The sequence below is a fragment of the Neoarius graeffei genome, chromosome 6 (genome assembly GCF_027579695.1).
Source record: "Neoarius graeffei isolate fNeoGra1 chromosome 6, fNeoGra1.pri, whole genome shotgun sequence".
Lineage (NCBI taxonomy): Eukaryota > Metazoa > Chordata > Actinopteri > Siluriformes > Ariidae > Neoarius > Neoarius graeffei.
In genome coordinates, this window is record NC_083574.1 from 86,573,109 (window position 1) to 86,586,262 (window position 13,154).

General features: G+C 43.4%; 1 protein-coding gene across 5 annotated transcripts in view; it reads right to left on the reverse strand.

The window, feature by feature from the left end:
* LOC132888134 (leucine-rich repeat-containing protein 49) overlaps positions 1-13,154 on the reverse strand; it is a 148,670-nt gene that overhangs the window by 20,729 nt on the left and 114,787 nt on the right. For all 5 annotated transcript variants that reach the window (XM_060924154.1, XM_060924151.1, XM_060924150.1 and 2 more), the window contains one exon: positions 12,528-12,629. In XM_060924154.1, coding sequence (XP_060780137.1) covers positions 12,528-12,629 — 102 coding nt within the window. The remainder of the gene's footprint in view (positions 1-12,527; positions 12,630-13,154) is intronic.

Sequence of the window (13,154 nt, forward strand, 5' to 3'; positions counted from 1 at the left end):
GGAAATTAATACTTAAGTCTGAGTGAAAAATACTGTAGCGAGCGTGTAGCATGGAAGAAGAGTCTGGAGACAGAAATCTTAGTTTCTCGGTCGTTAGCCTGTGCTAACTGCTCTCGATAGCACTGGCTTGACTGCTTTATTAGCATTCGCGAACACTACTGATGAAAGCTACACCGGCTGGAAGGTGACTTCACTGCTGTGCTGACTCGCGGTTAAGCACATGTTGGCCTTCGAGGAGGTCTAGGACGATACATTTTTGGTCCCTCCTACTATAAATCAAAATCTGATTGGTTAAATCAGTCATCTGTCACTTCCTACATAAACATACACTGCTATGGCCTTCTGTCCCGGCAACGAAGTCCTAACCGATGAGTGAGCAGCTCTAAACTCTTCTCGGCCTAGAGACAACCAACAAAACAATCTCATTGGATAACTCGATGTTAATGTTTTCAGGACAGTAACCCTTTCATTTCTGAAGATAGAAAATGAGGCCGAATTAGAATTAGAAGAGAATAATTCCAATGAAAGAAATGAAATATAACATTTGAGATGCTGATATGTTTGGGCTTCTCTGAACACCTAGAAGGTCCTGACAGTTCCCCTCTGCTTACAAGAGAAAAACAAACCAGCAGACATCAAAAAACTGGAAAAGAGAGTGTATAATAATAATAATACAACCCTGATTCCAAAAAAAGTTGGGACAAAGTACAAATCTCATCTCATTATCTGTAGCCGCTTTATCCTGTTCTACAGGGTCGCAGGCAAGCTGGAGCCTATCCCAGCTGACTACGGGCGAAAGGCGGGGTACACCCTGGACAAGTCGCCAGGTCATCACAGGGCTGACACATAGATACAGACAACCATTCACACTCACATTCACACCTACGCTCAATTTAGAGTCACCAGTTAACCTAACCTGCATGTCTTTGGACTGTGGGGGAAACCGGAGCACCCGGAGGAAACCCACGCGGACACGGGGAGAACATGCAAACTCCACACAGAAAGGCCCTCGCCGGCCACGGGGCTCGAACCCGGACCTTCTTGCTGTGAGACGACAACGCTAACCACTACACCACCGTGCCACCCCCAAAGTACAAATTGTAAATAAAAACGGAATGCAATGATGTGGAAGTTTCGAAATTCCATATTTTATTCAGAATAGAACATAGATGACATATCAAATGTTTAAACTGAGAAAATGTATCATTTAAAGAGAAAAATTAGGTGATTTTAAATTTCATGACAACAACACATCTCAAAAAAGTTGGGACAAGGCTATGTTTACCACAGTGAGACATCCCCTTTTCTCTTTACAACAGTCTGTAAACGTCTGGGGACTGAGGAGACAAGTTGCTCAAGTTTAGGGATAGGAATGTTAACCCATTCTTGTCTAATGTAGGATTCTAGTTGCTCAACTGTCTTAGGTCTTTTTTGTCGTATCTTCCGTTTTATGATGCGCCAAATGTTTTCTATGGGTGAAAGATCTGGACTGCAGGCTGGCCAGTTCAGTACCCGGACCCTTCTTCTACGCAGCCATGATGCTGTAATTGATGCAGTATGTGGTTTGGCATTGTCATGTTGGAAAATGCAAGGTCTTCCCTGAAAGAGACGTCGTCTGGATGGGAGCATATGTTGCTCTAGAACCTGGATATACCTTTCAGCATTGATGGTGTCTTTCCAGATGTGTAAGCTGCCCATGCCACACGCACTAATGCGACCCCATACCATCAGAGATGCAGGCTTCTGAACTGAGCGCTGATAACAACTTGGGTCGTTCTTCTCCTCTTTAGTCCAAATGACACGGCGTCCCAGATTTCCATAAAGAACTTCAAATTTTGATTCGTCTGACCACAGAACAGTTTTCCACTTTGCCACAGTCCATTTTAAATGAGCCTTGGCCCAGAGAAGACGTCTGCGCTTCTGGATCGTGTTTAGATACGGCTTCTTCTTTGAACTATAGAGTTTTAGCTGGCAACGGCGGATGGCACGGTGAATTGTGTTCACAGATAATGTTCTCTGGAAATATTCCTGAGCCCATTTTGTGATTTCCAATACAGACGCATGCCTGTATGTGATGCAGTGCCGTCTAAGGGCCCGAAGATCACGGGCACCCAGTATGGTTTTCCGGCCTTAACCCTTACGCACAGAGATTCTTCCAGATTCTCTGAATCTTTTGATGATATTATGCACTGTAGATGATATGTTCAAACTCTTTGCAATTTTACACTGTTGAACTCCTTTCTGATATTGCTCCACTATTTGTCAGCACAGAATTAGGGGGATTGGTGATCCTCTTCCCATCTTTACTTCTGAGAGCCGCTGCCACTCCAAGATGCTCTTTTTATACCCAATCATGTTAATGACCTATTGCCAATTGACCTAATGAGTTGCAATTTGGTCCTCCAGCTGTTCCTTTTTTGTACCTTTAACTTTTCCAGCCTCTTATTGCCCCTGTCCCAACTTTTTTGAGATGTGTTGCTGTCATGAAATTTCAAATGAGCCAATATTTGGCATAAAATTTAAAAATGTCTCTCTCTTTTCTTCGACTCGTACAGTATCATGCTAGCTGAATGGAATAGATCTGATATAGGCTACCATGAAAAAAAAGCCAGCCAATATTATTTAAATAATCAACATCAAAGTAGTAACAGTAACTCTGCTTGATTATTTTGCTATAACAACACGCCTGGAAGTCATTACACACTGCACATCAAATCTCAAAATCATCATGTTAGCTAGCTTTAATTATACCACAAACATGTCTTGGCTCATCAATATTATTGAGTTGAAGTCTGTAGCTGAATGGAGAATTCTTCCTGATACCGGACGTCCTCATAAAGAGGCCACCGAGTACGGATGTAAATACAGTAGACAGAGTAACACTCCTCACAGCACTGAGTGCCTCAATGGTACACTGCCAATTCCTATACGTCTGCTCCATTAGCACTGATGCTAATCGGCGAGCCCTTTACAAAGCACTGCATTTGTTTACATGTGTGCCAATAGGCTAGAGGAACTAAGTGCGTTAGTTAAAACCGAGACCCGATCAGTCTGTCGGAGAGAACAGACATCCATCCGTCTGGCCTGACTGACTCGCCTCCTGGGTGCTGCTCTGGAGAAGGTAGAGTTAATAATGAAGCCGTGAGACTGGACGATCACGGTGAGTCTCAGGAAGGCTCGATATCCGGGTGGAGTTCTGTGACCCGGCACCACCATGGCCTCGTGACACTCACATGCCAGCGGATCGGCTACACCAAGGGCGGTCTTTAGCGTTCAAACACCCAAATAAGTCTGATCAGCTTATTCAAGTTTCACACACTGGCGGCTCAGACTGGGGCGAGACACGCCGTAACACTAGAGGCACACAGGGAATCCCGAAGAGAACAGGGAGGAGTTTGTCCGATTTGTTTCAGGAAGGAGCTGAATGAGGACAGGTGTGGGAAGAACGGTGTAAAAGGTGGCCATTGTGTTTGGGGGGGGGGGGGGGACTATCCAGGTGGCTATATGCTGAGAGGTACAAGGGCCAAAAGTACCAAATGAGAAGCGACCAGCGCAGCCCAAGATCAAAGCAAGACATGAGGTTGACCACCTTATATACAAGTAATTACTGTTGTGGTTTTGAAGACCATAAATCTAAAAAATTACATATAATTGGTGGCAGGGTATTTTTTTTTTAAATGAAATCTGAGAACCACAAACAGACTTTGATTAAGTCATGATGTGATCCTACAAAGCGCTGAACTCGGCTGAACCCGAAATCCACTTCAGTGTTCATCATTGCCCTTTATTTCATCTTTATTATCTCAATCCAAGCCAAACAAATCCAAAATAAATCCTGGCTGTTCCAGGAAGCCCTGCAAAGTCGAGAGATATATACAGTTGAGATAAAGGAGGGAGGGAGGGAGGGAGCACCTTTTGTGATTTTCTGGAAGGGCGCGTTAACTTGAAAATCTGCCCAGTTATCCTGTAGCTTAGAACAGACATCATTTACGTGTAGAAGGAGCTTCGACGTTCAAAGACGCCAGAGAGCACTGTGTATCGCATACACATGCACATTAATCCATTTGGTGAGTCTGCATCAAAGCGAAATGAATACTTTTGGTTTGTCTGCTACTCAGTTTGGTTTAGTTTCACACTGCAAATAATTAAGGCAAAAAAAGAAAAAAGGCAAGCAACAACAACAAACAAACGAAAAGTCGTGCAGAGCGCGATACTTGCGAAAATCACAGCTCATTCAGTTCTGATTGATAAGTACCCAGAATCAGTAGGGAGTTTACGGTTCCATGAAAGAATCTTTCCTGAAAATTTCAGGTTAATTGGAACGGTGGTTCAGGAGCTATTGTGTTAACAGCACTGTTTATATATGGAATCAATTTTGTGCCAAAATGTTCAAACAATACTTTTGAAATATCAAACAAAAACGACAAATCAAAATACAAAAAAAAACCAAAAAAAAAAGTCAATTTTTTTAGACTGGCAAACAGATTATTCGTGTAATCGTGCAAAATATCAGTCTATTACTCTTCAGAAACCTTTTATTTTTGTTCCGCGTCTTTCTCAGTTTTGTTTGACGTAATTTATTTTGGTTGCGATTCCAGCTTTCTCGTTTGCGCTCCCTGACTTTTTGCTTGCAGTTTTGGCACAAACTTCACGTGTGGGTGGGCTGTCCAGGAACGCATTCCCATTGGCTAACTTGTGTTTGACTGACAGCTACGCTCAGCCATTCCCTACTCGGATTCTTGCGGACTGTTTGGCGAATGACCGATCCATTGACGGTAAACAAGGATCGAGTGGACTTCAGTGGCGACTATGATATTGAATTAATTCAACAAAGTGTAAATTCAATATCATAGTCGCCACTGAAGTCCACTCCATCCTTGTTTACCGTCAATGGATCGGTCACTCGTCAAACAGTCCGCCAGAATCCGAGTAGGGAATGGCTGAGCGTAGCTGTCAGTCAAACACAAGTTAGCCAATGGGAATGCGTTCCTGGACAGCCCACCCACACGTGAAGTTTGTGCTAAAACTGCGAGCAAAAAGTCAGGGAGCGCAAACGAGAAAGCTGGAATCGCAACCAAAATAAATTACGTCAAACAAAACTGAGAAAGACGCGGAACAAAAATAAAAGGTTTCTGAAGAGTAATAGACTGATATTTTGCACAATTACATGAATAATTTGTTTGCCAGTCTAAAAAAAATTGACTTTTTTTTGTATTTTGATTTGTTGTTTTTGTTTGATATTTCAAAAGTACTGTATGAACATTTTGTCACAAAATTGATTCCATAAAACACGGAGCTACGTTGCGCAGGGCAACGATATGGACAGGTTACACTCGGCAATCAAAACAGGTACTGGTTGTTCTGTAGCACAACTACGATGTCTCCTGAGTCCATTGCCATCGCTCACCATCGTTCCTTCTGACAGTATGGTATTCACAAAATAGTACCCGTCAAGTTGATTTTTGTGACCTTCAAACAAGGTCAGAATTGGGTCAAGGTCAAATGTCTCACACTCCAATGTTCCCCGAGTCCACTCACTAGGTACCACTCACTAGGCTGTCCCCTTATTTATTCTGGTAATTATGGTGTTCACAAATGCCCCTTTTCCACCAAAGCAGTTCCAGGGCTGGTTCGGGGCCAGTGCTTAGTTTGGAACCGGGTTTTCTGTTTCCACTGACAAAGAACTGGCTCTGGGGCCAGAAAAACCGGTTCCAGGCTAGCACCAACTCTCTGCTGGGCCAGAGGAAAGAACCACTTACGTCAGCGGGGGGGCGGAGTTGTTAAGACCAACAACAATAACAAGACCACGAAAGATCGCCATTTTTAAGCGACGAGAAGCAGCAGCTGTACAAACGCAAAGTCATCCATTATTATTATTGTTGCTGCTGCTTCTTCCGTGTTGTTTTTGCTTCGATATTCACGCCAAGGTTTATGCAAACGTAGCGACGTAACTGATGTATACAACGACGTAATGACGTGGCTCCCCTTAGCACCGCGAGCTATGGAAAAGCAAACTGGTTCTCAGCTGGCTTGCAAGTTGAACGAGTTGTGAGCCAGCACCAGCACTGGCCCCGAACCAGCCCTGGAACTGATTTGGTGGAAAAGGGGTATCAGTAGTACCAGTCAGCTGGATTTCCACGATATTTTAAGTGTTTTTCGTGACGTTCAAACTAGGTCATATTTGGGTCAAAGTCAAATGTCTCATATGGGTGCCCAACTACAGTGTTCCCTGAGTCCATTGGTACCACTCACTAGGCTGTACCATTGTTCCTTTTGGTAGTTCTGGTGTTCACAAAGTAGTTCCCCTCAAAGTGTGACGGACCAACAGAATAACTTCTTGTTGGGTGACACGAGTGTGCAAGGTCTCTGGGGTTCTCCTGTAAAAAGAGTGGTCTGTGATTTCTTTTGTCATTAAATGGGTAGGAATTGCTCTTTTGCAAAAAAAAAAAAAAATCACCAATCTCTTGTTCATTTGGGCATGCCTCTGTACTATTTTCAACAACAGTATGGAAAGCTGTGAGAGGCACCGAGTAGACTTTGTGTGGATAAATGAATGATGTGTATCTGGGAAGCAGATGCAGATAATGAAAAATGTTAAATTAGAAAATTGTTTGGTACTGTTTGCTGAACAATTTAAGCCAAACCGCGTGTTCCTGTGACATTTCTGGGCTGAGTTATGAAAGGTCGGCCGATTTTGACCTTTGTCTCCTGTTGACCTTGAACTTCAATCTTTCTCCTCCAAACTCACAGGATCCATTCAGATGATGATCCTTTATCGACCCACCAAGTTTGATCAATCTATTCCCAATAGCTCCAAAGTTATGAAGGAACCATGTTTTTTGGTGGGAAATTTGATTATAACGGGAATTCGATGGAATATGACGTGATTTTTTGTGATGTCATTAGAAAGTTTGCTCAAGACTTTATTTTACTGATCAAAATGGGTTTTAATGGAGAACTTACAAAAAAAAATTATCAAATTCTGAGTTCAACTTTGAGTGACAGGCACTTGAAATGTTGGCACTGTGACCTTGAATTTTGACCCCAAATTTTGCATATGACCTTAGAATTAGGCCTAGAATGCCAATTCATGGTCAGAGTATTGAGCTCAAATCGGCTTTTTTTTTTTGAGGTCAAGGTCAAATTTGTCAAAAATCTCACGAAATTTGACCTCGTTGTTCGACCTCAAGATGACGTCACAGGTAAAACGTCAATGGTGCACTTGAAAGAGATTCAAAAATGCTTTCCAACGCCACCAGTCCCATCTCGATACCAACGCTGGCTTGGAAGTTATGGCCGATTGGGTATTTTTACAAGATTTGACCCACCAAAAACTAATGATGCCTTTGTGTGACCTTAGTGAGATGTCATGTGCATTTTGATGAAGACTGGTCAAGAAATGACGACGCTAGAGCACCAAACAACCAACAAACGGACACATCAACATGCTTGCAAAAATCTTCGATTTTCGCAAGTAACAAATGAGTACATTTGGTTCCAAACAGTAGATTTGCCTCAAGTAGAGGAGTTTAAGTATCTCGGGATCTTGTTCACAAGTGAGGGAAGGATGGAGCGTGAGATCGACAGGCGGATTGGTGCAGCCTCCGCAGTGATGCGGTCGCTTTACCGGTCCATCATGGTGAAGAAGGAGCTGAGCCAAAAGGCGAAGCTCTCAATTTACCGGTCGATCTACGTTCCGACTCTCACCTATGGTCATGAGCTTTGGGTAATGACCGAAAGAACAAGATGGCGGATACAAGCGGCCGAAATGAGTTTTCTTCGCAGGGTGGCTGGGCGCTCCCTTAGAGATAGGGTGAGAAGCACAGTCACTCGGGAGGAGCTCGGAGTAGAGCCGCTGCTGCTCCACATCGAGAGGAATCAGCTGAGGTGGCTCGGGCATCTTTTTCGGATGCCTCCTGGACGCCTCCCTGGGGAGGTGTTCCAGGCATGTCCCCCCGGGAAGAGGCCCCAGGGAAGACCCAGGACACGCTGGAGGGACTATTTCTCTCAGCTGGCCTGGGAACGCCTCGGTGTTCTTCCCGAGGAGCTGGCCGAGGTGTCTGGGGAAAGGGAAGTTTGGGCTTCCATGCTTAGACTGCTGCCTCCGCGACCTGGTCCCGGATAAAGCGAAAGAAGACGAGACGAGACAGTAGATTTTGATTGGAACCAGACCGAGAACCTTCAGAGAATTCCTCCTCCATTCCCAAGTATATTATGTAGAGTGGAAAAGCACTGGTACTTGATCAGATTATGGATGGTTCTGAATTTGAAAACTCTCTGTGCCATATTGCACTGTCTGGTACATTAGTGCACTAACTGAGCCTGTGAGCGGACCCGCAGGCGCCAGGAACTGATGGGAAGTCCTGAACCCTCACCTTAATCAATCAATCTCAAAGCGCACACACACACACACAGAGCTGCTGACATCTCGCACACAGATAAACCCGAGTCAGCGCTGCAGGGTGTTCACACTGTCCTACATAATGAACGAGCAGCGTCCTGGAGACCCGATCCCTGAACTAAACATGCCCAAATAGAACGTGATGGAAAGAAAAAAGTGATGGAGAAATAAAGCCATGTCCTCATGTTGCCTGTAAGAAACTGAACACGCTCCAGCTGGAACACGTCCAACTATAACAGCTATTTTTAAAGATGTTGAGGTATGGGCGTGATGGATTTTTGAACGCTCTAGCTGGCACACAGAGCTGCATGTGTTTAATCAGTTAAAGCAGAACACCCTGTCCTCAGAGAAACTCGTCGATCAGGACTTTATCCTCTCAGACTGGCTGACTGGGTTATCTCACAGAGATGTGGGCTGGTCTGAGGTATGGGACGGTAATGGATGGGATGACTAACACACTCCCTGTTCGACTTCGACTTCCTTGTACACAGTATCAGAATTTGGAAATATACTGAGGATATTACAGGGTTGTGTGAAGGTATGAAGTTTATCTTCGAGTGGAGAACATATTCACGAATGAGTGAAAATATTTTCAACACGAGAAGATAAACTTCATATCTTCACACTACCGTGTAATGTTCTTTATCTTATATGGATGCATCCATTAAAAAAAAAAAATACGCAAGTTAATTAAAGGAATTTTAATTTTGAACCAGTTCGCCATTTTGACAAGTCATTGGGAAAACATTAGGAGTGACATCATCGGAATGAAACATCAGTGATTATGATACATACAGGATACTTTTTCGATGGAATTAAAACGTGTTCTATTCCCTTCTAGCGGGTTTACTGATCGCATGCAATATTGTTATCATATCGCTTATCCTACATGTATTACGCCACTCTTCCCAATAGAGAACGAGCGTGCGGTATTGTTATAATACTGCACGTTGTTAAGACAACACGACATCACATGTCAGAGCTCATATGAAGATCCGATGACAAAACTTTTCTGCTGCGCATGCGCACAATCATTTCTTTGTCGGCTGGGAAACAGTGGAGACGAGGCGAATCCAGGGCTCGGTTTAAGCACTAAATAAATAAACTGAAAACTGTAACTAAAAACGTGTTGAACACCTGAAAGGCTACTAAAACTTCATTATATATTCTTCACGCATATTTACAAGAGAAAAACATACCAATGGACATCGAGAAACTGGAAGAGAGACATCAGAGATGTAAAACTTCTGCGCTAGCGAGTGACTGTGACAGTTTGTAAACAAACATGGCCGCCAGGTTCACTTCATTAAAAGTGGAAGATTTTGAGAGAATTCTGGCTGCCAGGTCGCTCCGTTGTGTGTAGCTGTCGATGTTGATTTTAAAAGTAACTTAGTAAATATTACATAGGGATAACAATAATAATAATAATAATATTTGGCTTAACTGCGCTAGCATTGGCCTGCGCTAACACTACACCAGTTAGAAAGGAACTAGACTGCCGTGCTAACAGCACCGAGTCGTGGGTAAGCTTGCGTCGGCCTTCGAGAATGCTGATATGAAGTGTGTGTATGTATCTCGTTCTCATTATCTCTAGCCGCTTTATCCCGTTCTACAGGGTCGCAGGCAAGCTGGAGCCTATCCCAGCTGACTACGGGCGAAAGGCGGGGTACACCCTGGACAAGTCGCCAGGTCATCACAGGGCTGACACATAGACACAGACAACCATTCACACTCACATTCACACCTACGCTCAATTTAGAGTCACCAGTCAACCTAACCTGCATGTCTTTGGACTGTGGGGGAAACCGGAGCACCCGGAGGAAACCCACGCGGACACGGGGAGAACATGCAAACTCCACACAGAAAGGCCCTCGCCGGCCACGGGGCTCGAACCCGGACCTTCTTGCTGTGAGGCGACAGCGCTAACCACTACACCACCGTGCCGCCCGTGTGTCTGTATAATAATAATAATAATAATATTGGCTGGCATTTTTTCATGGTATACCAGATCTATTCCATTCAGCTACTCATTTTCGATTTATTCAGTATCACGCTAGCTGAATGGAATACACTACCGTTCAAAAGTTTGGGGTCACCCAGACAATTTTGTGTTTTCCATGAAAAGTCACACTTTTATTTACCACCATAAGTTGTAAAATGAATAGAAAATATAGTCAAGACATTTTTCTGGCCAGTTTGAGCATTTAATCGACCCCACAAATGTGATGCTCCAGAAACTCAATCTGCTCAAAGGAAGGTCAGTTTTATAGCTTCTCTAAAGAGCTCAACTGTTTTCAGCTGTGCTAACATGATTGTACAAGGGTTTTCTAATCATCCATTAGCCTTCTGAGGCAATGAGCAAACACATTGTACCATTAGAACACTGGAGTGAGAGTTGCTGGAAATGGGCCTCTATACACCTATGGAGATATCGCACCAAAAACCAGACATTTGCAGCTAGAATAGTCATTTACCACATTAGCAATGTATAGAGTGGATTTCTGATTAGTTTAAAGTGATCTTCATTGAAAAGAACAGTGCTTTTCTTTCAAAAATAAGGACATTTCAAAGTGACCCCAAACTTGAACGGTAGTGTACATCTGATATACCACTCGACGCCAGCCAATATTATTTAAACACACCTATTATACACACAGGACACTTTCTCGATGGAATAAAAATGTGTTCTGTTCCCTTCTAGCGGGTTTCATTCATTTGGTTTGATAGCATGCAATATTGTTAGCGTATTGAGTCACTCTACCCAATGGAGAATGAGCGTTGAATATGGTTTACGATATTGCACGGTTGTCAAGACAACATGTCACACGTCGGAGATGTAAAACTTCCACGCAAGCGAGCGTGGCAATTTGTAAACAATATGGCCGCCAGGTTTGCTTTGTTAAATACGGAAGAACTTGAGAGAATTTTGAAAGACAAAGACGAGTTGAACACCCGAAAGGAATGTGTATCTATAATAATAATAATTTTTAAAAAATAATAATATTGGCTGGCTTTTTTTCATGGTCTATCAGATCTATTCCATTCAGCTACTCGTCTTCAACTCGTTCAGTATCACACTAGCTGAATGGAATATATCTGATATACCACTCAACGCCAGGCGATATTATTTAAATGCATCACTCAGATCTGTGATATATTTTGTATGAAAAATTTTTCAACATGAGAAGATAAACTTCATATCTTCAAGCCAACGTGTGATTTTCTTTTTATTATATCGACACACCGACAAACAAAAAGTCCCCAAATTTATCAAAACGATTCAATGATTTCCTCACGAGTCACATGTAGAGATTTATGCCCCGGTTTTGGTTCTCCGTGTCCCGGATGGAGCTCAGATGAAAAATATGAGTGGCGTATTTCCCAGTAAAACACTCATATCTATATATTTCCATTTATTCCTCGAGATGACTTTCAGTCCACTTTGGGATCAGTGTTTTGTGTGTGTGTGTGTGTGTATTCAGAATACAATCTGACCATTGCATTATCTATATAATGGAATAAACACACAGCACATAAAAACACACACAGACGCAAGTGGACTGTGTGTGTGTGTGTGTGCGCGCGTGGAAGGAACGAAAGCGGCTCAAACCCTACAGGAATGTGATGTCACTGTGATGGGAATGCAAGTCTCATCTCATTATCTCTAGCCGCTTTATCCTGTTCTACAGGGTCGCAGGCAAGCTGGAGCCTATCCCAGCTGACTACGGGCGAAAGGCGGGGTACACCCTGGACAAGTCGCCAGGTCATCACAGGGCTGACACATAGACACAGACAACCATTCACACTCACATTCACACCTACGGTCAATTTAGAGTCACCAGTTAACCTAACCTGCATGTCTTTGGACTGTGGGGGAAACCGGAGCACCCGGAGGAAACCCACGCGGACACGGGGAGAACATGCAAACTCCACACAGAAAGGCCCTCGCCGGCCACGGGGCTCGAACCCGGACCTTCTTGCTGTGAGGCGACAGCGCTAACCACTACACCACCGTGCCGCCTGGGAATGCAAGTGATCTACTTAATAAGCGTGAGATTAATTTCGCAGTGTCTACATCTATTCTACAGAAGAAAGAAACAGGAGATGTGCGTGTGTGTACACACACCTAGGGTCTCGAGGGCTGTTGGGGCGGCTGCTTGAGCGCAATTTATTGTCACTGCCCCCTACTGGACGCTCAGGAACGGTGAGAGGACTCCCTCTATCTCGTCTGAGGGTGAAGAGAGAGAAACACAGATGATAGATGATCGAGACAGAAAGAAAGATTGCTTTTCCATTTGCACTGGAAGGAATGAGAGTGTCTTACGCAGAAAAGTAACAACAATCATGGATGATTTTTTTTTTTAAATAAAGCTGTACTTCTGGATTGGGGGACATATTTGACCAAATATGGTCATGGATATCAATTATGTATAATGTTCCACAACACATACATGGTTTAATCACATGCACCATAACAATCCTGAATTCTTGATTCTGATTGGTCAGAGAACGTTGATTCATTTTCTCGAACATAAGCTCTGAGGGTGTTTCTGGATGCAATGCAAATCATGTTTATTGTATATTAAAGGAGACCTGAAGTCATTTTTAAACTTGCTTTATTTCTTAATTCAGTTACGTTTTCCGTTTTAGTAACCTTATATCGTGACTCGTACTGGCAACTTATCGCAATTAAACGTTATACTTATCGGCCTATTCGTTTTTTTAGCCGTGTTGAATTTAGTTCGTTTGGTCC